Here is a 27,246-nt window from a genome sequence, read left to right on the forward strand (position 1 = left end):
CGAAGATCCTTTTAAGGTATATCTGGAACTTGCGGTCTTGATGATCCCAGAGAGCGGCCCCACCTGTGACCGGGATGGTCGTACGTTTAGTGACCGCCGAAACTGACGCAATGTCTTCTTCTGGACCATCTCCATTTTCAGCGGATTTTGTGCTTTTAATGCACAATGCCTACCTGGCCAGAATGGGGCAGCAGCAAGATCCAACAGGACATCCTTCTCCTAAGGTGAGCAGGATGGCTGATCTCCCGGGAAATTTTGTGGGTTTTCTTATCGTTTAGTCGCCCCCACTATGATGCCTAGATCTCTTTCCTGGGTGGTAACTCCTAATATGAAACCTAACATTGTGTAACTATAGCAAGGGTTATTTTTCCCTATTTGCATCACCTTAAATTTCATCTGCCATTTGGATGCCCAATCTTCCAGCCTCACAAGGTCCTCCTGAAGTTTATCACAATGTGCTTGAGATTTAACTACTCTGCATAATTTTGTGTCATCCGCAAAGTTGATCACCTCACTCATCACTCCCCTTTCCAGATCATTTATAAATATATTTAAAAAGCATCAGTCCAAGTACAGATCCCTGAGGCACTACACCTTTTTCCACTGTGAAAACAGACCATTAAATCCGACTCTCTGTTTCCTGTTTTTTAATAATTTGCAATCCACAAAATGACATCGCCTCCTATCCCATGACTTTTTAATTTTCTTAAATGCCTCTCATTGTTGAACGCCTTCTGAAAATCTAAATACATCATAAGAACATGCCATACTGGGTCAGACCTAGAGTCCATCAAGCCCAGCATCCTGTTTCCAACAAGTGGCAAATCCAGGCCATAAGAACCTGGCAAGTACTCAAAAACTAAGTCTATCCCATGCTACTCTTGCTAGTAATAGCAGTGGCTATTTTCTTAGTCAACTTGATTAATAGCAGGTAATGGACTTCTCCAAGAACTTATCCAAACCTTTTTTAAACACAGCTATACTAACTGCACTAACCACATCCCCTGGCAACAAATTCCAGAGTTTAATTGTGGGTTGAGTGAAAATGAACTTTCTCCGATTAGTTTTAAATGTGCTACATGTTAACTTCATTGATTTTTTTTTTTTAGCATATCAACTGCGGTTAGAATCCCTGTCCTCCCCATGGCAAGTGCACAGCAATTTGCCATTTGGGCTGGTCCCCAACTAAATCAGTAACCGCTGGATTACTGCCCCACTGAGGCGGAGCCCCACACAAATTCCCTGGCGCCTGCTGGCTCTCGAGGCGGTATCGAACCGAACACCCGCAGAGGTCATCAACGCCAGGCACCCACGCTGACATCACAGACCGGATTCCGGCACGCGGCGGCAAACCGTCGCCTCGTGCACTGGACGTCCGGCTCTGCACGGCGCCATTTTGGAGGAGAGCGCACGAGAAATACCGGCGGCCTGCAAGACCTCTCTCCTCTGCTCCGTCCGTCTTCGGTGCAGTTGGTCGCCCGTGGGGGAATGCTCCGTGCCGCGGCACTACTGCTGCGGCGGAAGGCGGCGGCCGGGTGCTGGAAGCGGTGGGGGAAGGCGGGAGAGCTCGGAGGCCGGCGCGGATATTGGCGCACAAGGGATCACACGGGCAGCACCGAGCGACTCCCCTCCTCCATACTGGACACCTCTAGCGAGCACTTTGTGCACAGGAGCTTCATCCCGACCATGCACTTCCAGCCCAGCCTGCCCAGGTATCGTGTCGGCGGTCAGAATTCCTCCCCCTCCCCCCACAAAAGAAAGTCTTCAACCCCTTGGCCTGGTCTGATCTTCGACTTTTGCTTGTGGTTTCATCTCCACTAGAACATAAGCATGAACAATCCAGGGTATCTGAAAGTGAAGGGATTATGGACTACTTAAAATACAAGTAATACATTGACCGGGATTCCTAAATTTGAAGGTTTTGGTTGTGGGCTGGCCTGGTATGTTACACAGCGGCATGCGAGTGCATTAGTTCGCCAGTGCAACTACTGGCACAGCCTCCTAGCATCCTAATGCTAAGTCTATTTGTGGCTATACCACAGCAATGCGCTATATTTTAGCACACATTTTCTTAACCCATATGCTGAAAACCCCATGCAAATAAATCAGGAATTTAATAAAGCACATAAACTTAAAATGCATAAAATTAGAATAATATACATAAATCGTATTTAATACATATAAAACATGATTTATGCAAGCAAAACATGCTTATATGTACAATATTTTGCACACAAATCATGGTTAATGTGCACATGATTTATGAGCATTAACCATGATTTCTATGCATAAAATTGCATGCAAAACATGAGTTTTTTATTTATTTATTTATTTATTTATTTATTTATTTATTTATTTAAGGTTTTTATATACCGGCAATCATGACAACATATCTTGCTGGTTTACATAAAACAGGAGTGCAGTAGATACATCAAACTGGAACTGTGGTGACGGAAGGAGCAGTTACATTTAACAAGGGTAGCAGAACTTGGAGAAGGAAGAAGAGAAAGGAAAGATTGGTAACGATTAGACAATATACAGATTAAATACTATATACAAAAGCATGGTTGAGGGCTGCTTGTTTTGAGAAGGAGACAGTGATGTCATTAGATTGTGTCCAGGAAAGCTTGCTTGAACAGCCAAGTCTTAAGTCTTTTTCTAAAAGTTAGGAGGCAGGGCTCCTGTCTGAGATCTGTAGGAATGGAGTTCCATAGGAGAGGGCCAGCTGTGGAGGTAGCACGATCTCTTAGGGTAACATGTCTGGTAGTTTTCGCGGGGGGATACTTGGAGGGAACCTCTATAAGCATCTCTGGTGGGTCTTGATGAGTTGTGAATTTGGAGAGGGATTTGGTGAGTTGATGTATGGTTTTGTATATGACAGATATGGCTTTGTACATGATTCGGAAGTGTACTGGTAACCAATGAAGCTCTTTCAGGATGGGAGATATGTGGTCTCTTTTCCTGGCGCCTGTCAGTAGTCGGGCTGCTGAGTTTTGTACCATCTGAAGCCGTTTGGAGTAAGATGAAGGGAGATCTAGCAATAGCGAATTGCAATAATCTAATTTTGAAAACATGACTGCTTGGATGATCGTTCTGAAATCTTGAGCATGGAAAAGTGGTCTTATCCTTTTTAGTACCTGGAGTTTGAAGAAGCAGTCTTTGGTTGTTTTGTTAATGTGCGCCTTGAAGTTCAGCCGATTGTCTATTATCACTCCTAAGTCTCTAACTTGTGTGGTAGGTAGGTTGGTTGGAAGATTATTGTTTGAGATGCTGTTCTCTGGAGAGATGAGTAGGATTTCTGTCTTGGAGGAATTTAAAACGAGGTTTAGGCTGTTGAGTAGGTGTTTGATTTTTTGATGGCATGATTCCCAGTAGTCCAGAGTTTTAGAGTATGTGTCTTTGATGGGGATGATGATTTGAATATCATCTGCGTATAGAAAATACTTTAGATTGAGGTTGGTGAGAAGTTGGCAAAGTGGAAGAAGGTAAATATTGAATAAAGTCGGGGATAATGATGAACCTTGTGGGACTCCTATGGTGGAGTCAAATCTTGATGATTCCTTGTTTTGGAGTTTAACCTTGTAACCTCTGTTGTTGAGAGAGGTTTTGAACCATGATAAGACGGTGCCGCTGATTCCTATGGACGACAGCTGGTTCAGGAGGATGGCGTGGTTGACCGTGTCGAACGCTGCGGATAGGTCTAACAAGATCAGTAGGAATGAATTACCTTTGTCGAGACCCAATATGGTATAGTCTGTCAAAGAGGTAAGGAGGGATTCTGTACCTCGATTTTTTCGGATACCGTGTTGTGGAGCGAAGAGAATTTTGTTGTCTTCAATGAAATCTGAAAGTTGAGAGTTCACTAGTTTTTCCATGATCTTAGCGATGAAAGGGAGGTTAGCTATGGGACGGAAGTTGTTGGGGTCCTTCGGGTCAAGGTTGGGTTTCTTTAGGAGAGGTGTGATTGAAGCCACTTTGAGATCGTCTGGGAAGGTCCCTTGGGCTAGAGAGCAGTTGATGATGTCTGTCAATGATGTAGCGATGGTGTCTGGGGTAGATAGTAGCAGTTTGGTGGGGATGTGGTCCGCAGGATGAGAAGTAGGTTTCATTTTTCTCAGGATGGTTTGTATCTCAGTAGAGGAGACGGGATCAAAGGTGTTTAGGCTGATGTTTTTGTAGGGAGGGTGCTGATATGTCGGAGGGGCGGCGGTATTGGAAGGTAGTTGGGTTAGAAGATTGGTAATTTTGTTTTGAAAAAACAGTGCGAGTTCTTCAGCTTTGGATTGTGCTAGGTTCCTGGGGATTTCTTGGGGGATGGTTTGAGTGAGACTGGAGATATAAGCGAAGAGGGCTTTGGCGTCCAGGACCAGGTTGTGAATCTTAGATGCATAATAATCTTTTTTTGATTTTGAGGTGAGGGACTTGTACTGGTGTAGTGTGGATTTGTATGAAGAAATGGTGCTGGCACAAGGGGTTTTACGCCATATCGCTTCTTTCTTTCTTAAGCTTTGTTTTAGCTTTCGGAGTTCATTGGTGAACCAAGGTTGTCTATTGGAGGCATTGGTGTGAGATTTTTTTATAGTTGACGGGCAGAGCTTGTTAGCTATGTCTTCTGTTATGTTGTTCCAAGAGCATATTTATTTATTTATTTATTTAACGGATTTATATACCGGTGGTTCCTGTATAATATACATATCACCCCGGTTTACAAGTAACAGTAAACAGTAACTATCGCATCAATTTAGCGGTTTACATTGAACAGATTAAAAACAAAGTAACAAATTAGAGTATATTACAAAACAGTTAATAAGCCTATGAGTTAATAAATATATATAACATGGTAACAATAAATATAACATGGTGTAAGATGATATAACATGGCAGTGTTATGATATAACATGGCAGTGTATGGCAGTGTTAGGGTCAGTGAGGTCTAAGAGAGGGAGCTGTGCATCCAGCTGGTTGTTGAGGTCTTCCGGGGTGCATCGCCTCCTGTATTGGAAGGAGGGTGAGGAGATGTGAGGAGTGTTGGGTTCTTTCAGTGAGAAAGAGGTAGAAATGAGTGTGTGGTCTGACCATGGAACCTTCTTGCTCTTCAAATTGGATGTTAAGAGCAGAAAAGTGTCTAAAAGTTAGCTAGAGTCAAAAGTGCCTCAAAGGGCAGAGCTCTTCAGCAGCAGTATTAATAGTTTAAATCAGCATGGGGCCTTTGAGCCAGCACACATTCATAGGTCCTGTGATGGCCCTATCCTTGCATGAGCTCTGCAAGGTCTGTGAGCTTGCACTGACTCACAGGCCTGATGCTAACTCATTACTAATGCTGCTGCCACTTACAGATCACAGTCAGGTTGGGAACAGCCCAGAGGGGCAGGGATGGGCTGCATGTGCACAAGGAGATTGTCACTGTTCCTCTCTTCTCACCTACCACTGATACTACTCGAGAAAAATGTTGCCTCCCCCTATCAGCAGCCTTCTCGCTTCCCACCAGTTGTCACCCACCTTTGGCCCAGGGTCAAAATTAGAAGTGGGGCTGTTTGAAGGGAGGGATCAAATGCAAGAGGGGTTTGAGAGTTTAATCAGCTGGGGAGGGATTGTTTGCAGAGGTTGAGGGGGGAATGACAGAATATCAACTGGAGGTTGTAAAAGGAGCAAGGAGCGAGGGATGTGAGAGAAGGGTTGGAGGAGAGGCTGGAAGGTGATAGAGGGATGGGCAATGGGGTGAAAGGGAGGAGATGATAGAGGGTCATTTGGGGGCCATAGAGGTGAGAGAGAAGGGATGACTGATGATCAGTTAGTGGTTATGAAAATAGCTGGAAGGTGAGAGAGGATAACTTGGAACTATACAAAAAGGGTTGGTTGGAATAGGAAGGGATGAGATGGGAAGGTGAGGAGGATCAGGAGTTAAGCCTTTTCAGTTTTGTGTATTGGGAGTAATAGCTAATGCCTTGATTAACATGAGACTTAGTGATAATTTGTGTGCCCATTTTTTTGTGCACTAAATGCTTTGTTACATCATGAGTAAAGTAATATGCACAGAAATATATGCACAACTGCACACTACTGTGGGCACAACTAAGCGCACCTTATTACATTTGGACCATAAGTAGAGAACAATTTTAGCTATTCCAGTTTAGGAGGCCCAGCCGTTCAAGGCAGGGGCCTCATAACTGGGCAGGCGTGCTGCAGCCAGTGCAAGGGGGAGAGGGGGGGGGGACTGGTGGCCAATGGGGCACCCTGGCTGGGTGGGGGACGGGTGGCCAATGGGGCGCCTTGGCTGATTTAAATCCCTGCCAGGAGTCAATGAGACAGGAAGGCGTCGCAGAGCTCAGGATCATTAGGGGGTGGGATAGGGAGTGGTGGCACATTAGCCGACGGGGGACTAGAGAGCACCCCTCCCACCACCCCACAGCGCTAAAGGGCATGGGTTTGGGGGTGGGGATTTGTCACAGCCTAAAACTAGCGAATGCAGGACCCTCACCGGTGCATAGGGGGATGTTTTGGTGTCGGGGAAGGGGGAAGTGGAGGAGCTGGGCACCAATGAATGTACATAGGGGGAAAGCTTGGGGATGGCTATATGCAAAGCATCGTGCAGACCGAGATGATGGCCGGTCTGGGGGTGGCCCAATGAAGGCCTGGCATAAATAAATAAGCATGGCCTGCAAGGATGGCCAGGGGAGGGATGAGGCAGCAGCACACTGCACGGAGCGGTAGTGGCCACAGTGGCATTCACGGAGCGGGATGCCAGTGGTGTACCACCTTCACGGAGCAGAAGGCTGGAGGGGTGCTGCCTCAAACAAATGAAGGGGTGGGTAATAGCATGTAGTCTTGCCGGTGGGGGCATAGGCCAACTTTATTTGTGAATGTTAAGCTTGCTCAAAGTTTTGCTAGTTGTTGATATTTAAGTATTCCCTGTACGTACCAGGATCAGTCCAGACAGTGGGTTATATTCCCTGTCCAGCAGATGGAGTCAGAACAAAAAATTCCAGGGGGCGGTCCTATATGACCTCATCCCCTGTGTTCCAATCCTCAGTAATTTCTGACTCCAGCAGATGTGAGCAGGGGACTGGCTAGTCCCCAGCACAGGATTTTAGGTTTTTAAGCCTTTCCTGCTACTGAGGGATCAAGAATTAAAAAAAAAAAAAAAAAAAAAAAAAACTTTAAATTTCTAAATTTGTTCCTGAGCTTAATTTGTCAGGAATGGGGGAGTTAGAGGGACTTGCTGACTAGCTTTCTCCTGAGTCTTTCTCTCTCTATTCTTTTCCTGTGGTGTTTAAAATTTTTGTTTTACTTACAGGTCGTTGATATTTTTTCATCCTCTTGCCGTTTTTTGGCACTGGAGGACTGCGATACCATTTTTGTGAGTCAGGGTTCCTGACTTTCTTCTCACCCTCTCCCTCCGAGTTCGTCTGTCCGGTACCAACCCACGGCCCCGCGAAGCGCATTCCCCGGGGCCGCAGACTGCTGGGAGGTTCTCCTCCAGGGGTTGTTTTTTTCTTGGGTTGGTAGGAGGGAGGGAAGGCGACTCGAGTGTCGTAGACGCGATTCGCCGAGGTTCTTTTCCCCCGTCAGCCGCACCGTCGGTTTCCTGCCTCTCGAGAGCGTTTAAAAAAAAAAAAAAAAAAAAAAATTTGTTTTCCTCATGCCGCGAGCGCAGAGCTGCTCGGCCTGTGGCCGCCAGGGAAGCCGCCTTTCTGTTGAGGGCAGGTGTCCCAGCTGTCTCCCCGCGGGGGAAGTCAGTTCGCCACAAAGAGAAGGCACAGGAGACCTGACAGACGACGCTCTTTTTAGTCAGCGGCAGGCCCCGTTCCCGTGGAGCGCGGGAACGGCGGCCATTTTGTTGTCAGAGGATGAGCCTGAAGTTTCTGACGGGGAGGAGACAGGAGGTCTAATACCGAGGCAATCTTCGATTTTACCACCCCAGGCTCAGAAGGAGGGCAAGCTTTCGACTGGAGACGTTCCAGGGGGTTCCCCCTTAGGCTTGCCCGCGTTTTCTCCGGAGTTTGTGGTACTAATGCACCGGGCCTTTCTCCAGAGCTCCAACCAGGCTATAAATTTGGCCATGGGTCCCCCTCCCGCCAAATTACTGCGTTTAGATGCCTCCTTAGGATGCTCTCTGGCACGGGGGGACGGACAGCCCACAAATTCTACCCAGACTCCGTCTAAGGCTCCCATGGCACCACCACGGGATCTTCCGGGACTTCCACAGGGGGACACCCTTCAGGATCCTGTCGGGGACGACCCCGCCCTCTTGACTCAGATGGAGGGCGATGATCCCAAAGTCCTCCGCATCTTTCAAATCGAAGAGTTGGAGGGACTCATCCCTCATATTCTTCAGGAAATGGATATTGACCCTCCAGATCCAACGCCCTCGGATCCCAAAATAAGAAAGGGAGATCCTCTCTTAGCGGGACTCAGACCTCATGCCAAGGCTTTTCCAACGCATCCCAGCTTCTTGCAGTTGATCTCTGGTGAATGGGATAAGCCGGAAGCCTCTCTGAGTTAGCAGGGCTATGGAGAAACTTTATCCTCTTCCGGTGGACTTCCTGGAACTTCTCAGGGTCCCAGCTGTGGATTCGGCGGTTTCGGCAGTCACTAAGAGTACCACCATCCCGGTGACAGGTGGTACGGCCCTAAAGGACCTGCAGGACCGGAAACTAGAAGTCTATCTTAAGCGCATTTTCGAGGTCTCGGCGCTTGGGGTACGAGCGGCCATCTGTAGCGCTCTGGCACAGAGAGCGGGTCTTCGATGGGTGCAACAATTGCTCACCTCGCAGGATCTCCCGGATTCTGAGGCTCAACAGGCAGACAGGTTAGAGTCTGTGATGGCTTATGGAGCGGACGCTCTGTATGACCTTCTCCGGGTCCTTTCTCGCTCCATGGTCGCGGCTGTCTCGGCGCGTCGCCTCTTGTGGTTACGTAATTGGTCTGCGGACTCTTCATCCAAAACCCGTCTAGGATCGTTACCTTTTAAGGGTAAGTTCCTTTTCGGGGAGGACTTGGATCAAATAATTAAGTCGCTAAATGAGAATGCGGTACATAAGCTTCCTGAAGACAGACCTCGTGCCTCTAGGTCGTTCCGTTTTTCCAGGAACCGTTCTCGAAACCAGCGTCGCGCCCGGACGAATAGACAGCAGCAAACCCCACGGACCCCTTCCTATCGCTCTCAGGGCTGGAACCGTTCCTTTCGTGGACGTCGGACCGGAAAGGAGGCTACAGGACCTCGTTTTGCCTCGAAACCAGCTCAATGATGCCAGGATGACCCACGAACCGACCCCTCGAGTGGGAGGTCGGCTCGCTCTTTTTTACAGGGAGTGGGCCTGCATCACGTCGGATCAGTGGGTCCTGGATATCCTAAGACATGGTTACGTGTTGGATTTTGTCCACGTCCCCAGAGACAGGTTTCTTTTCTCTCCTTGCGGCTCCCCTCGAAAGCAGACGGCTGTTCTACAGACCCTTCAGCGGTTGATAGCGTTGGGAGCTATCAGACGAGTATCCGCCAACGAGTTAGGTCGGGGGCATTATTCCATCTATTTTGTGGTTCCCAAGAAAGAGGGCACGTTCCGACCCATACTGGACCTCAAGTCGATCAACAAGTCGCTAAGGGTCCCTCGCTTCCGTATGGAAACGCTCCGATCGGTATTGGCAGCGGTTCATCAAGGAGAGTATCTTGCCTCCCTGGATCTGACGGAAGCATATCTTCACATTCCGATTCATCCGGATTACCAAAGATATCTCCGCTTCAAGATACTAGGACAACATTTCCAGTTTCGGGCTCTACCTTTTGGTTTAGCAACTGCACCACGGGTCTTTACAAAGGTAATGGTCGTGGTGGCAGCAGCCCTTCGACGAGAAGGGGTCATGGTTCACCCGTACCTGGACGATTGGCTCATACGGGCGAAGTCTCGAAGCCAGGGGATTCAAGCTGTAAATCGGGTTGTGTCCCTGCTACAGTCGCTAGGATGGATCATCAACTACGACAAGAGTCACCTCACGCCATCTCAATCGTTGGACTATCTGGGCGCCCACTTCAATACGAGGGAAGGAAAGGTCTTCCTACGTCTAGAGCGGGCACAAGCATTGAGAACACAGGTCCGGCGTTTCATGTCTCTCTCCGATCCGACCGCATGGGACTATCTGCAGGTACTGGGGACCATGGCATCCACGATCGACCTAGTTCCATGGGCTTTTGCTCATCTCCGCCCCTTGCAGAAGGCTTTGCTTTCCCGCTGGAAACCAGTCTCACAGGATTACCAGGCGGTCCTCCTGATCCCACCGACGACCCAACTCAGTCTCGGTTGGTGGTTAGATCCCCGGAGCCTATCCAAGGGAGTCTCCTTAGAGATACCGGATTGGATAGTGGTCACCACGGATGCCAGCCTCTCCGGATGGGGAGCAGTCTGTCAAACGAGCTCCATCCAGGGCACATGGACAAGGGATCAGAGGCAGTGGCCCATCAATCGCCTGGAGACCAGAGCGGTCCGGCTTGCCCTGCAGGGTTTCCTGCCACTAGTTCAGCAGAAGGCTGTCAGAATACTGTCGGACAATGCAACCACAGTATCGTATGTCAACCGGCAAGGAGGAACGAGGAGTCGACTGGTTGCGTGGGAAGCGGAACAGCTGATGCAGTGGGCGGAGCGCCACTTGCTTCGACTAGCGGCTTCTCACATAGCAGGCGTAGACAACGTACAAGCAGACTTCCTAAGTCGACAACGTCTAGATCCCGGAGAGTGGGAGCTATCCTTACAAGCGATGGAACTGATAGAGCGCCGGTGGGGGAAACCTCACATGGATCTAATGGCCACAACGACAAATGCAAAAGCTCCTCGCTTCTTCAGTCGCAGACGAGAGCACGGCGCGGAAGGAGTCGACGCCCTTGTCCTTCCTTGGCCCAGGGAGGTCCTCCTGTATGTCTTCCCTCCATGGCCCCTGGTGGGAAAGGTGCTCCGGCGCATAGAGACTCATCCAGGGCCGGTGATTCTGGTAGCTCCGGAGTGGCCCCGACGCCCTTGGTTTGCGGATCTTCTACATCTTATTTTATTTATTTATTTATTTAAGGTTTTTATATACCGGCAATCATGAGCACATATCTTGCTGGTTTACATGGAAAGGGAGTGCATAAAATACAACAACTAGAACTGTGGTGATCGAAGGAGCAGTTACAAATAACAAGGGTAGCAGAACTTGGATAAGAAGGAAGAGATAGGAAAGAATAAACGGTTAAACGGTATACAAATAAATTAAATGCTATGTAAAAATGGCATGATTAATGGCTGAATATTTGAAGTCCTTGGTTTGTATCTATAACGTGATATTAGATTGTGTCTGGGAAAGCTTGCTTGAATAACCAAGTCTTAAGTCCTTTCCTAAAAGTTAAGAGGCAGGGTTCCAGTCTGAGATCTGTGGGAATGGAATTCCACAGAGAAGGGCCAGCAGTGGAGGTGGCACGATCTCTTAGAGTGATGTGTTTGGTCATTTTCGCAGGGGGAACTTGGGGGCGCCTCGGTAGACATTTCTGGTAGGTCTTGTCGAGTTGTATGCTTGGAGGGGGATTTGTAGATCGAGGGAGATGCGTTGATGAATAGTTTTGAAGATGACACAAATGGCTTTGTACATGATACGGAAGTGGACGGGAAGCCAATGTAACTCTTTCAGAATGGGGGATATGTGGTCTCTCTTTCTTGCGCCTGTTAGTAATCGAGCTGCTGAGTTTTGAATCATCTGTAGTGGTTTGGAGTAGGAAGAGGGCAGACCTAGCAATAGGGAATTGCAGTAGTCTAATTTTGCAAAAATGACTGCTTGGATGATCGTTCTGAAGTCTTGGGCATGGAAAAGAGGTCTTATCCTCTTCAGAACCTGGAGTTTATAGAAGCAGTCTTTGGTTGTTTTGTTGATATGGGCCTTGAAGTTTAGCCGGTTGTCTATTATCACTCCTAAGTCTCGAACTTGTGTGGTAGGTAGGTTGGTGGGAAGAGTAGTGTTGGAGATGTTGGTTTCCGGAGAAATGAGAAGGATTTCTGTCTTAGAAGAGTTTAAGATGAGGTGTAGGTTGTTTAGTAGTTGTTTGATTTTCAGGTGGCATGATTCCCAGTAGTCAAGAGTTTCAGAGTATGTATCTTTGATGGGGATGATGATTTGGATATCGTCTGCATAAAGGAAGTACTTTAGATTGAGGTTGGTGAGAAGTTGGCAGAGAGGAAGAAGATAGATATTAAATAGGGTCGGAGATAATGAAGAACCTTGAGGGACTCCTATGACAGAGTCAAATCTAGAGGATTCCTTGTTTTGGATTTTAACTTTGTAACCTCTGTTATTGAGAAACGTTTTGAACCAGGATAGGACGGTGCCGCTGATTCCTATAGACGAGAGTTGGTTTAGGAGGATGGCGTGGTTGACCGTGTCGAACGCTGCTGAGAGGTCTAACAGGATCAATAGGAATGAGTTTCCTTTGTCAAAGCCCATTAAGATATAATCTGTCAACGAGGAGAGGAGGGATTCTGTGCCTCGATTTTTTCTGAAGCCGTGTTGTGGGGTGAAGAGAAGATTGTTGTCTTCGATGAAATCTGAGAGTTGAGAGTTCACTAGTTTTTCCATGATCTTGGCGATGAATGGGAGGTTAGCTATGGGGCGGAAGTTGTTGGGTTCCTTCGGGTCAAGGTTAGGTTTCTTTAAGAGCGGTGAGATTGAGGCCATTTTGAGGTCATCGGGGCAGATTCCTTGGGCTAGAGAGCAGTTGATGATATTTGTCAAAGATGAGGCTATTGTGTCTGGAATAGATAGAAGTAATTTGGAGGGGATGTGGTCTGCAGGATGAGATGAAGGTTTCATTTTTCTCAGGATGGCTTGTATCTCAGTGGAGGCTACAGGTTCAAAGGTGTTTAAGCTGGCATTTTTGTGTGCAGGTTGTTGATATGTCTGGAGGGCTACTGTGTCGGGAGGCAGTTGTGTTAGGAGATTGGAAATTTTATTTTGGAAAAACTGAGCGAGTTCTTCGGCTTTGGACTGAGCCATATTGCCGGGGATTTCTCGCGGTATGGTTTGAGTGAGGCTGGAGACATAGGTGAAGAGGGCTTTAGCGTCAAAGACCAGGTTGTGAATCTTGGATGCGTAAAAATCTTTTTTTGAGGTGAGGGATTTGTACTGGTAAAGTGTCGATTTGTATGATGAGATGGTGGTGTCGCAAGGGGTTTTACGCCAGGTCGCTTCTTTTTTTCTTAAAGTTTGTTTAAGTTTTCTGAGTTCGTTGGTGAACCAAGGTTGTCTGTTGGCTGCATTGGTGTGAGATTTTTTTGTAATTGAAGGACAGAGCTTGTTGGCTATGTTTTCTGTTATGTTGTTCCATGAACGAATGGCAGCGTTAGGGTCGGATAAGTCTAATAGGGGGAGCTGGGAGACTAATTGGGTGTTGAGGTCTTCTGGAGAACATCGCTTTTTGTAATGGAATGAAGGTGAGGGGATGATAGGGGTGTTGGTTTCTTCCAGTGCAAAAGAGGTAGAAATAAGAGTGTGGTCTGACCAAGGGACCTTTTTGTTCTTCAAGTTGTACGTGTTCGTAATCCCTTTGTTGAAGAAAATCAAGTCCAGGGTGTGACCCGCTTTGTGTGTGGGTTCATTGACTATTTGTTGGAATCCCATGGCAGATAGGGCTGTGAGGAGGGTTAAACAGCTGTTGGATGGTGAGGGGTTGTCAATATGTAGATTGAAGTCTCCTAAGATGATTGCTGGAGAATCCAGGTTGATGAGCATGGTGGAGATTTCAAGGATAGGGGAGACATTGGATTCTAGGAACCCTGGGGGGGGCGTAGACAAGAAGGATTTGAAGATGTTGGGAGGTGAAGAAGCCGACTTCCAGTTTTGAGTTAGAGCTGAATGGATGTTGGGAGAAGTTCAGACTTTTTTTGGTAGCCAAAAGGATTCCACCTCCTCTTTTTTTCAGTCTCGGGAGTGAGAAGACGTCATAGGTATGTGTGGGTAGTTGGTTTATTAACGCTGTATCTGAGGGCTTGAGCCATGTTTCAGTTACTCCACAGATATCTGGCTTGGCGTCGTTGAGATAATCATTAAAGATTAGGGATTTTTTTGTTAGGGATTGTGCATTGAAGAGTGAGAGTGAGAAGAGGGAGAGGCCTAAAAGCTGTGTGATTGGAGTAATCGAGATGGGGGTGAGGGTTTTTAAGTTCTTGAGGAGGGCTCGTCTGGCAGATAATCTTTTAGGTGGGAGGCGGTGTTGTAAAGTTGGTATTGGGAATACTAGAGACATTGTGAATGGTTAGCTGGCTGGTGCCGTGAATAGGCGGATGACTGATGGGAGGAAAGGCTGGGAATAGGAAGAAATAATTAATTGGTTAGGGCTCTGGATGAGCGTAGAATGGTTGTTTGCTGTATACTTGCTGAATGTTTGCAGTGAGGGTGTTTGCTGAATGCTTGCAGGATGGTTGATAGCTGAATGCTTGCAGGATGGTTGTTTGCTCAGGATGGTTGTTTGCTCAAGATGGTTGTTTGCTCAAGATGGTTGTTTGCTCAAAATGGTTGTTTGCTGAATGCTTGCAGGATGGTTGTTTGCTGAATGCTTGCAGGATGGTTGTTTGCTGAGCATTTGTTGGACGCATGCAGGATGGTTGTTTGCTCAGGATGGTTGTTTGCTCAGGATGGTTGTTTGCTCAAGATGGTTGTTTGCTCAGGATGGTTGTTTGCTCAAGATGGTTGTTTGCTCAAAATGGTTGTTTGCTGAATGCTTGCAGGATGGTTGATAGCTGAATGCTTGCAGGATGATTGTTTGCTCAGGATGGTTGTTTGCTCAAAATGGTTGTTTGCTCAAAATGGTTGTTTGCTCAAAATGGTTGTTTGCTCAGGATGGTTGTTTGCTCAAAATGGTTGTTTGCTGAATGCTTGCAGGATGGTTGATAGCTGAATGCTTGCAGGATGATTGTTTGCTCAGGATGATTGTTTGCTCAGGATGGTTGTTTGCTCAGGATGGTTGTTTGCTGAGCACTTGTTGGATGCTTGTAGGAAGGATGCTAGTTGAACGCTTGCTGAGATGGCGCTGGCTGGGTGCAGTATAGTGCTTGCTGGGTGAGAGCTGGGAGAACGTGAAGCAAGATGGAAGCTGGCTGAGTTCTAGTGCGGCATTGGTGTGATGCTGCTCGGGAAAGCGAGGGACGAAAACGAAGGGGCGAAACAAAGGGGCAGGCCCCTTTGTCGCGCTCCTTCGGCGCGCCTAGCAGGGTTGTCGCGCTCCTTCGGCGCGCCTAGCAGGGTTGATTTAAAGCCCTGCCGGGCTCTCTCTGGTTGGCTGCCTTGTAGTTGAGGGCGGGCCTAGGCGCGTTTCTTTTTGTTTTTAATTTTTTTCGTTCGCCGGAATCGGCCTCGGCGATCGCGGCTGGCGTCGGGGTCCCCCGGGTGGGGAGGCCGAACACTGACCTGACCTTCCCCCGGTGGGGCTCCGGCGCCGGTCGCGCAGGTCTTCGGTCGCCGCGTGGAGGAGGAAGAGAGAGATGGCGCCTAGCAGGGTGGATTTAAAGCCCTGCCGGGCTCTCTCTGGTTGGCTGCCTTGTAGTTGAGGGCGGGCCTAGGCGCGTTTCTTTTTGTTTTTAATTTTTTTCGTTCGCCGGAATCGGCCTCGGCGATCGCGGCTGGCGTCGGGGTCCCCCGGGTGGGGAGGCCGAACACTGACCTGACCTTCCCCCGGTGGGGCTCCGGCGCCGGTCGCGCAGGTCTTCGGTCGCCGCGTGGAGGAGGAAGAGAGAGATGGCGCCTAGCAGGGTGGATTTAAAGCCCTGCCGGGCTCTCTCTGGTTGGCTGCCTTGTAGTTGAGGGCGGGCCTAGGCGCGTTTCTTTTTGTTTTTAATTTTTTTCGTTCGCCGGAATCGGCCTCGGCGATCGCGGCTGGCGTCGGGGTCCCCCGGGTGGGGAGGCCGAACACTGACCTGACCTTCCCCCGGTGGGGCTCCGGCGCCGGTCGCGCAGGTCTTCGGTCGCCGCGTGGAGGGTCCTTTGCGACTCGGTCACCTACCTCGTCTTCTCAGACAGGGTCCCATATTTTTCAAAGAGGCAGATCGCTTTTGTCTTGCGGCCTGGCTTTTGAGAGGCGCAAGCTAAGGCGTCGTGGATATCCAGAATCAGTAATTTCCACTTTACTACGTGCCAGAAAGACCTCTACCTCTGTGACGTATGTGAGGGTCTGGAAAGTTTTTGAAGATTGGTGTATTGCCCGCTCCATTGTCCCGGGTACAGCCTCTCTGGTTCAGATCTTGGACTTCCTACAGACTGGACTTGAGATGGGTTTAGCCTACAACTCCATTAGGCTTCAAGTGTCTGCGTTGGGGGCTTTACTATACAACGGTAAGGATTCCCTTCTCTCATCGCACCCGGATATTCTTCGTTTTCTCAAGGAGGTAAGACAGCTAAAACCTCCCTCTAGACTGGTTTCCCTTCGTGGAGTCTTAACCTGGTTCTCCGGGCTCTGGGCGAAGCACCTTTTGAGCCTTTGCGGGCGGCCACCCTGAAAGATCTCACGCTTAAGTCAATTTTTCTAGTGGCAATTAGCTCAGCCCGTCGTATTTCGGAACTTCAAGCGCTTTCCTGTCGAGAACCTTACCTACGCTTCTCTGACGGCGGAGTTTCCTTGCAAACTGTACCTTCTTTTCTGCCAAAGGTCGTATCTTCTTTTCATCTAAATCAATCGGTGGAACTTCCTTCGTTCGCTTCGACGGATCCTAGACATCTCCGAGTCCTGGACGTTAAGAGATGTCTGATGCAATACTTGGCAGTCACCAATGAATTCCGCCTCTCAGATCATCTCTTTGTTCTCTGGTCGGGTCCCAGGAAGGGTTTCATGGTGTCCAAGGCCACCATTGCAAGATGGTTGAAATCTGCGATTTCCTCAGCGTATATTGGGGTAGGGCGTCAACCACCCATGGGGGTTAAGGCACACTCCCTTCGGGCGCAGGCCTCTTCGTGGGCGGAAAGCTCGGCTGTTTCCACACAAGAGATTTGCCGAGCAGCCACTTGGAAATCTCTTCATACTTTCTCTAGACACTATCGGTTGGATGTTCGGGCCCCAGTTTTTGGGTCTTTTGGGGATAGTGTTCTACGAGCAGGGCTGTTATCGGCCCACCCAGTGTAGGGAAGCTTTGGTATATCCCACTGTCTGGACTGATCCTGGTACGTACAGGGAAAAGAAAATTATTCCTCACCTGCTAATTTTCGTTCCTGAGGACCAAGGATCAGTCCAGACGCCCTCCCTGTTTTTTGGAGATTTTTGGGTTTTGGGATACGCCTCTGCTCGTTTTCTCTACTTCTTTGTCTACTTCAAGCTATCCTGGGGCTCCAGGGTTCTTTGCTTGAATAGTCTTCGTTTGCAAGTTCTGTTCTTTGGGGTTACCGTACATTTAATCAAAGTTCTCTAGTTTTACACTTTTATTCGTTTTGCTCAGTTCTTGATCCCTCCGTCTCTTCTCTTCTTGGCTTTGAAAGTCTAGTTACTGAGGATTGGAACACAGGGGATGAGGTCATATAGGACCGCCCCCTGGAATTTTTTGTTCTGACTCCATCTGCTGGACAGGGAATATAACCCACTGTCTGGACTGATCCTTGGTACTACAGGAACGAAAATTAGCAGGTGAGGAATAATTTTCTTATGTTGATTGGCTGTGGCTGTTTCTTCCACTCAATAAAAGAGCATTATTTACCTTACATTGCATCCCCCACATCTATCAGGGTCAGCAGTACTAGACAATTCTATTAACTCCTATATCTACACAATCTGAAGCATTCAGGAAAAGCCATGTGTTTATCCACAGAATTGGACTTTTATTTGTCAGACTTTACAGGATTAGCATTTAGAAGAAAATAAACGGTACATGTCTGTAACATCCTGGCTACTGAGCATCAGTTTATAATTTAAGAAAGATCTGTATCATTAGTGGCTTTAAACATGCCATAAACCTTAGCCTGCATAAAGTATTAATACAGGTGACTAACTGGCTAGTCCCAGCTGACTTTAGAAGATTCCCCTCTGTTTACTTCTAGAGCAATCTCTGGCTGGAGATCTCGGGGACCCTCTCGAGGGAAAGGCTTAAGAACATAAGAAATTGCCATGCTGGGTCAGACCAAGGGTCCATCAAGCCCAGCATCTTTTTTCCAATAGAGGCCAAACCAGACCACAAGAACCTGGCAATTACCCAAACACTAAGAAGATCCCATGCTACTAATGCAATTAATAGCAGTTGCTATTCCCTAAGTAAACTTTATTAATAGCCGTTAATGGACTTCTCCTCCAAGAACTTATCCAAACTTTTTTTGAACCCAGCTACACTAACTGCACTAACCACATCCTCTGGCAACAAATTTCAGAGCTTTATTGTGCGTTGAATGAAAAAGAATTTTCTCTGATTAGTCTTAAATGTGCTACTTGCTAACTTCATGGAATGCCCCTTAGTCCTTCTATTATTCGAAAGTGTAAATAACCGAGTCACATCTACTCGTTCAAGACCTCTCATGATCTTAAAGACCTCTATCATATCCCCCCTCAGCGGTCTCTTCTCCAAGCTGAACAGCCCTAACCTCTTCAGCCTTTCCTCATAGGGGAGCTGTTCCATCCCCTTTATCATTTTGGTTGCCCTTCTCTGTACCTTCTCCATCGCAACTATATCTTTTTTGAGATGCAGCGACCAGAATTGTATACAGTATTCAAGGTGCGGTCTCACCATAGAGCGATACAGAGGCATTATGACATTTTCCGTTTTATTAATCATTCCCTTCCTAATAATTCCTAACATTCTGTTAGCTTTTTTGACTGCTGCAGCACACTGAGCTGACGATTTTAAAGTATTATCCACTATGATGCCTAGATCTTTTTCCTGGTGGTAGCTCCTAATATGGAACCTAACATCGTGTAACTACAGCAAGGGTTATTTTTCCCTATATGCATCACCTTGCACTTGTCCACATTAAATTTCATCTGCCATTTGGATGCCCAATCTTCCAGTCTTGCAAGGTCCTCCTGTAATGTCTCACAGTCTGCTTGTGATTTAACTACTCTGAATAATTTTGTATCATCCGCAAATTTGATAACCTCATTCGTCGTATTCCTTTCCAGATCATGTGTGTGTGTGTATATATATATATATATATATATATCTATTGAAAAGCACTGGTCCAAGTACAGATCCCTGAGGCACTCCACTGTTTACCCTTTTCCACTGAGAAAATTGACCATTTAATCCTACTCTCTGTTTCCTGTCTTTTAACCAGTTTGTAATCCACGAAAGGACATCGCCTCCTATCCCATGACTTTTAAGTTTTCATAGAAGCCTCTCATGGGGGACTTTGTCAAATGCCTTCTGAAAATCCAAATACACTACATCTACCGGTTCACCTTTATCCACATGTTTATTAACCCCTTCAAAAAAAAGGAAGCAGATTTGTTAGGCAAGACTTCCCTTGGGTAAATCCATGTTGACTGTGTTCCATTAAATCATGTCTTTCTATATGCTCTATGATTTTGATCTTGAGAATAGTTTTCACTATTTTTCCTGGCACTGAAGTCAGGCTCACTGGTCTGTAGTTACTCGGATCACCCCTGGAGCCTTTTTAAAATATTGTTTCCTTGGTACTGGTCCTGGCTGGGCTGAGGAGGTGTCTCTCTGCTTTGGGCCCTCCCTGAATTCCTGGTAGGCTGACTGATACCCGGCAGGGCTTTCCTCTCTCCAGTCCTCCTCGACACAGGAGGGGGCAGGGTGATACCTTCCCTGTCAACTCTCCTTCTTTTTTTGTTTATCCTTTCTTAAAATAGTTGATGAATATGCATAAAGTTCATGCATAGTCATGCTTCTGCCACCTGGTGACTCTGGACTCTGTCTTGTCATATCTTGACTAGCTTTGTCTTGCCACATCAGCAATTTTCTTCCTTTCAGATGGTCTCCCTTCGTCCATGGGGGGCTTACTGCCCCTCCCTGATGAACTATCTTTGGACAGGCTCTGTTTGGGATTAAGTTGTTTTTCCCGCAGATAAGCAGGCTGAATTAGCCATGCTGTCTGGGGACATCTCTCCGGGGCAGCTAGGTGAAGCTTCTTAAAGATGACAGAGCTTTGCTTTGTGTGCGGTTGCATGTCCGTTCCCGGGCAGCTCCATTTTCTCCTCAGTCTGATCTTTCAGTGCTGCAGGCTGCATGTGGAGCTTTTTTCTCTTCTCGGACAGTTGGTTTTTTCAAAAATAGCTTCAATTTCTTTTTTTCAAAAATAGCTTCAATTTCTGCCAGTGCGGGCATAATTATTATTACTTATGCCTCGGCGTGGACCACAACCAGACATCATGCAGGGAATGCGGCCGCATGTTCCCCCGGGTCCGGTGCCAACGCGCTGCCAAAATCGTCCGGCTGCAAGAAGGAAGCTCAGTGTCGTAAGCCCCCAGCTCAGAGCACCTTTTGGCCCGCTCATCTCATGGATGTGGCTGGATCGCTCTAAAAAATACAAAAGGCCTCCTCCGTGGGACTGCAGGACAAACGACAGGGACAGGTGGCCAGCCTCCCTCTGTGCCCACAACTCAGCTAGGCACGTGGAGTGTAAGGAGATGCGCTGTCACAGCCACTGAGGGGATCAGTGTGTCCGGCGTTGAAGCTCCGACGCAGCCGGCCGAAGTGCTGCACCGCACACTATGAAGCACCGTGCGTGAGATGTGCTCTCGATTCATACGTTGAAGTTGAAGTGGAAGGAGGAGTTGCTGCTCGGAGCATCGACACATTGCTGGAATTCATCGGGATCGATGCAGGTGCCGACGCAGACACACGTCACATTGCACACCTCGACGCAGAAAGTGTTCACAATTCCCTGGGATCCACCTGTCTTCAGCTCCTCAGCTGGGAAGTCCTCCCAGAAGCCTCCTCTGGCCTTGGATCCGCAGGGGGCCTTCACCCCTGACGATTTAATGGATCTCGTTTTCTCTGATGTGGAACTGGCATCTGAATATGTATCCACGGGCTCCTCCTTCTCGGATTTGTCTTCAGTTTCCAAATGGAAGAGGTCTTCAGGACAGTTGCAGGAGCCGCTTATTGGGGCAAGGGTCTTCTGTACATGTATCCTTTGAATCCCTTGGTGGCGAAGACTGTCTTGAAGCTTCGCGAGGACAGAGGGACTGTGATTCTCTTAGCCCCTCATTGGCCAAGACAGATCTGCTTTCCACTGTTATGGGAGTTATTCATCCGGAGACCAATCAGTCTGGGGACTTCCCAGATCTCATGCAAGACCAAGGATTACTGTGGCATCCCAGCATCCAGGCCCTGTCACTCACAGTCTGGATTTTGAGAGGTTAATTCTGCAGCCATTTGATCTTTCAGAGGATGTGGCTCGGGGGCTTCTAGAAAGCCTTCCACTAGAAACTCTTATGGACTGAAGTGGAGGAGGTTTTCTGTATGGTGTGAACAAATGGCCCTAGATCTTTTTTCCTGCCTCCCACAAAAAACTGCTTGATTACCTTCCACACCTATCCGAAACTGGCTTAAAAACCAACTCCATTAGAGTTCATCTTCTTGCAATTGGCGATTACCACCACGGTGTAGATGGTACACCCATTTCTGTACAGCCTATATTTGTATGTTTTATGCAGGGCCTGCTATATTTGAAGCCCCTTCTAAGGCCTTCCACTGTGTCTTGGGACCTCAACATGGTGTTAGCTTACCTGATGAATGCTCCCTTTGAGCCGCTGCTCACCTGTGACCTGAAGTACCTGACCTGGAAGGTCATATTTTTGGTGGCAGTCACTTCAGCATGCAGGGTCAACGAGCTCCAGGTCTTAGTGACTTATCCACCTTATACTAAGTTTTATCATGATAGGGTGGTCTTGTGTACGCACTCTAAGTTCCTGCCTAAGCTGGTGACGGACTTCCATCTTAACCAGTCAATTGTCTTGCCAATATTCTTTCCCAAGCCCCATTCGCATCAAGACTAATAAACACTGCACAATTTGGACTGCAAGCGAGCCTTAGCTTTCTATCTGGAGCAGACAGAAGCCAAAGACAGTTATTTCTTTTGATAAGAATAGGTTGGGCATTACTGTTGCTAAACAGATACTATCCAGTTGGCTAGCAGATTGCATCTCCTGTTATGCCCAGGCAGGACTGCATCTTGGGGGTCATGTCAAGGCTCATTCTGTCAGAGCCATGGCAGCATCGATGGTCCACTTGCAAGCAGAACCTGTGGAGGAGATCTGCAAGGCTGTGACATGGAGTTCTGTCCTCACATTCACATCTCATTACTGTCTGGATAGAGATGGCCAACTCGACTGTAGATATGGCCATTCTGTTCTTCGGAACCTTTTTCGGTTCAGGCTGTCTCTCCCTCTGTTACCAACAGCACCAGTGTTGTGGTACCCGTTTGCACCCGGTTAGCTGTCTGTTGGGGAACAACCTGTAGCTATGGATTCACCCATGTGTGAGGACTACCATCCTGCTTGTCCTCAGAGAAAGCAGAGTTGCTTACCTGAACAATTGTTCGACGACAGGAAGATGTTAGTCCTTACGAAACCCGCCCTCCACCCTGCAGAGTTGGGTTTCTCCTATTTTTTATTTTAATCGTAATTCTATTTTACGAGATTGAAGAGGAACCCCACGTGGACATGTGTATGGGGCATGCTGGGCATACTCAGTGTGCCTAGTCAGAGTTCTAGAAACTTTGACATATGTTTTCTGCATCGGGCTCCATCTGATGATGTCACCCATGTGTGAGGACTTAACATCCTGCTGTCCTCTGAGGACACCTATTACACGTAAGCAACTCTGGTTTCTTCAAGGAATGGAAGAAAGTCACTAAGGACCACTGGCAATGTTCCCTTTAATTTTTGACAGGTGTGTGCAGAAAAAAAAAAATCTTATTTGCATCTTTTTATAAGCTGCATTCAAATTTGTGCACTATGAGCCAAGTGTGCCTGAACAAGTATGTTTTAATGAAACATTCTAAATAAGTTATTTCTGTACATCATTTGTTTTAAATAAATAGAACATCTAACTAGATAAATGAAGCTTGACCGACGTGCCGCAAATGCGCAGTAGAGAGCAGCTCTACCGCGCATGCGAGCACGTCGGTCAGAGCGTGCCTGTTAAAATTGGCGCTGGAGGAGCAGTAGCGGTGGCAGCCCGAAGACAGGAGCGCCGACAGCGGCCCGAAGAGCTGGAGCGGCCCGAAGAGCTGGAGCGGCGGCAGCCCGAAGAGCAGGAGCGGCAGGAGCGGCGGTGCCCCGAAGAGCTGGAGCGGCGGCGGCCCGAAGAGCAGGAGCGGCAGGAGCGGCGGCGGCGGTCCGAAGAGCTGGAGCGGCGGCATGCACGCAAGGGAGGGAGGGACTGACGGACGGAAGGACCCCCCCGGAGATCTTCCGAGGGGGGAGGAGAGAGGAGTGACTGAGGGGAGGGGGCAGAGGGGAGTGACAGGGGAGTGACTGAGGGGAGAGGGGCGTGACAGGGGAGGGGGGAGAGAGGAGTGACTGAGGGGGAGAGAGGAAGGAGGGACTGAGGGGAGGAGGGAGAGGGGAGGGAGGAGTGACTGAGGGGAGGGGGGAGAGAAAGGAGTGACTGAGGGGAGAGGGGAGGTGGGAGGGAGAATGAGGGGGAAGGAAATGAACCAAAAAAAATGTTAATGTAGCCCGTTATTACGGGCTTAACGGCTAGTATCAGATAAAATACATTTGATTTCTTATTTTATAGTTAAGTATAAATATATTTAAACATATATATGCCATTTTGCCATTTTATGTGTGCTCTATGTTTTACTGTGTGCGCAGGGTTCATGCCCCGCATGCGCACGCACATGCACTCACCTTAGAGAGAATAGTGGCCACTGGGTTCTCAAAATTTTGGAATCTGGTTACCATTGGTGTTTTTTCCATTCCCCAATACCTCTTCGGTATTCAGCATTCAATCTGGATCTGCTTCATGCAGCTCAATTTTGTCTTGAAGTAGAGTTACTTCTCAGTCAATGGATGATAGAGCCTGTTCCAGTCGAGGAATGTGTGAAAAGAGGGTTGTACTCCTGCTATTTCCTTTTCTCCATAAAATCAGTGGACAGGATATATGCTCTGGACCTCTCATTGGAAATACGGCTCACAGTGGACAGCACACACTTCCAATACAAGTTCCTTCCATTCAGCATCTTGGACTGACCACTGTCAGAGACAGAATGCTGGACTTGATGGATCTTGGTCTGACCCAGCATAGCACTTCTTAGGAACACCCCCTACTTCAGGGGTGGGCAATTCCGGTCCTCGAGGGCTGCAAACCAGTCAGGTTTTCAGGATACCCCTAATGAATATGCATAATGGAGATTTGCATACAGCTGAGGCAGAATGCATACAAATCTCTTTTATGCATATTCATTAGGGATATCCTGAAAACCTGACTGGTTTGTGGCCCTCGAGGACCGGAATTGCCCACCCCTGCCCTACTTACTCATTGTCCCCAGCAGCTTTCCCGTCAGGTCAGCCACCATCCTCTCTTTGGCTGGTCAAACAAAATGTGTCTATGGAGCCATGATCAACCTCTCTCTTCCTTCTTCCCTGGCTTGGAATCAAACAAAGAGATATCCAGAATAGAGTTGCTAACTTTTCCATAGACCAGGACTTGACACTCAAGGACCTGGGGGGGGGAGGAGGCAGGTGGTTGAAGAAAGGGTCTCCCCTTGCATAAATTTGTTCCCACGTCCCCTGAACCTAATCCAGCAGCCATACTGAGGACCCTCTAGTTCCTGCAGTTTTTTAGAACTTGCTTTTTACTTGAGCAAGCGCTGTATTGTCCCTAGAAGCTACTACTTGAATTTGTCCCAGGCCCCAAGTGACATGAGTACTGGAAGAGGAGGCTGCAGTACTGGTAGGTCTGGCCATGCCACACGAGCCATGGGAGTAGACGAGCCAGCTGTGGTAGCAGGCAGCAAAGCTCAAGTTAGAAAGAGGCAGCTGTGGTGGCCAGCAGCATAGCTAGCAGTGAATGACCCCCCATAACACCATGTGCAAGGATATTAGGTATACTAGGCAAACCTCATAGCCTTGAGCGCTCCTCTCCACCACATAGCCCTCTCCATACACAATTAAAAATTTTGCATTTATAACAGATTTTACATGAAAAAGAGCATTCAAACTACAATCTTCTGAGGTAAAAATATCACAATAATATGTATATAAATATTTTCATGCATTGCTGTGGTGCCAGCCATAAAACCCTGTGCAAAAGATACTTGGAACCCATATGGCATTAGGCCTATTTTAACATGTGCTGTGTGTGTGCTTAGCCCTCAGAAAGAAATGAATTATGATACAGTAAACTTCTTATACAAAAACAGCACTTCCAGCACTCAAGCAGAAACATTACCTATGAAAAGGCAACACAGCAAATATTTCACCAGACCCTAAAACACTATTACATTCCTCTTAGGAAAACAGAATAAGCCAGACTGCAATGGATCCCTACACAGAAATTACATGTTAGTAGAATATCACAGCTTGGTTGCATATGCAGAAAACAGACAGACCCTCACCACACAATAAACAGACCATAAAGCATAAATAGAAACATGTACACCAAAACTAAACTGGAAACCTCAGCAAGCCAGATTCTGTATACAGTGCAACAATGGAAAAATGGAAACATCACCATTCCTCATAAAACATCAAACAAAATCAAGAAATATAAAACCTCATTCATAACATTTAAATCCTACTAATAAAAATAAAAAATATTTCAAACAGCTGATGAATAGAATAAATCCAATAGATGCTCTTCACAGCAAAATGCCGCCATCTTCCATCCAGGCTTCCCATTAGGCGCGCGCACATCCGACATCACACTACTTAAAGGGCCCATCGCAGGAAATCCACCGTGGCACCCAATGATGACCTCACAAGCTCAGGTCTATAAAAGGCCTTTGCTCTGTTTCCCTCACTGCCTCAGCAACAGGTCCACCCTCACTTGTAGTAGTGCATGTTACTCTGTGTCCTTCAGTTCCAGCGTGTCCCCTTGTATTCAGTCTTTCAGTTCTAGTGTTCCTGTGTTCAGCTCTTCTCCCTTGTCCTAGTTGCCCACCTCTTCTTCTTCTCGCCTTCCTGCCCTGCCTATCTGTTATTCCTTTCCTTTTGGATGGATGGTTTGACCTCAGAGAGGAGAAAGTTTGTGCATCATATCTACTATTCCACAACAATTGCAGGGTGACTGGAAATCAAAATCTCCAGGTATGTAGTATTGCATATTATTTAATGTGCTTGCTGTTCGAAACATTTTATTGGTGTTTGGGAAAATGTTCAAAATGATTATGAGTTGGGGGCGCTGTTCAGCAGCTGATGAGGACAGACGTCTAGCTGATGAGCTCTGATCTCCCACAAGCCCAAAACCCGCAAAATTTAGCGAAAATTGTTTCAAAATTTTTACTGCACTAATCGGACATTGAGCTGCTTCGATTTTCTTCGCGCCTCGATGGCTTCAAAGCGGAAAACTACTGACCTCCAACATTTCTCCTATGGAAAGCTGCCGCCAGAAGCAGACCAAGATGGCGCCGCCGCAGAAGGGCCTACAAGGGAGAAGTTGCAGCCTCGGCGGAGTCCCCTGGCACTGAGCCCGATTTGCCTAATCACCCCGCGGAAACATCTTTGTCCCGGGACGAGGTTCGTCAGTGGTTCATGGAGTTAAGGGGGGACCTTAAGCAGCATAAATTAGACATTATGGCCTCGGTCGCAGACCTCAAGAAGGATTCGGCTGCTTTGGGGACCCGGGTTGACGACGTTGAAAATCGGGTCGATGCCCACGGGGACGCTCTCAATCACTTACATACTCAAGGCAATCTTTATTCCGCCGAAATCACAGCGCTTCAAGAGAAAGTAGAGAACCGGAGCAGACGGAATAACCTCCGCCTCCGGGGGGTGCCGGACAGCCCGGAATTTTCTGATGCACTGGCAGTGGCTCTGCAAATTTGCCAATATTTGCTTTCACTGGGACGGGGGCCCTCATCTGAAACGCAGTCAGAAGTCCCAGAGGTGTGCCTGGAACGCACGCGTAGGGCACTCGGCCCGCGCCGGGACCAACGACCTAGGGACATTGAGATATGTTTTCATAGCTTCACGTTGAAAGAACAAATCTATGCTATCACACGCCAACTGAAGGAGATACGGTGGAATAATCACTATCTCCATTTATCAAGACCTTGCTCCAGCTACATTGAAAAAAGGTATGACCTGAGGGATGCTACTTCCACTTTGAGAGCAAAGGACATTAAATACCG

The 27,246-nt window shown here is 47.7% G+C and overlaps 1 protein-coding gene across 1 annotated transcript in view; it reads left to right on the plus strand.

The window, feature by feature from the left end:
- The first annotated feature begins 1,280 nt into the window (after window positions 1-1,280).
- Window positions 1,281-27,246, plus strand: part of LOC115073954 (carnitine O-palmitoyltransferase 2, mitochondrial-like) — a 267,341-nt gene continuing 241,375 nt past the window's right edge. Inside the window, exon 1 of the mRNA XM_029572960.1 lies at window positions 1,281-1,712. Within this exon, the coding sequence (XP_029428820.1) occupies window positions 1,489-1,712 (224 nt within the window). The 5' untranslated portion in view covers window positions 1,281-1,488. The remainder of the gene's footprint in view (window positions 1,713-27,246) is intronic.

The sequence above is a fragment of the Rhinatrema bivittatum genome, chromosome 1, assembly GCF_901001135.1.
Source record: "Rhinatrema bivittatum chromosome 1, aRhiBiv1.1, whole genome shotgun sequence".
NCBI classification, from domain to species: Eukaryota; Metazoa; Chordata; class Amphibia; order Gymnophiona; family Rhinatrematidae; genus Rhinatrema; species Rhinatrema bivittatum.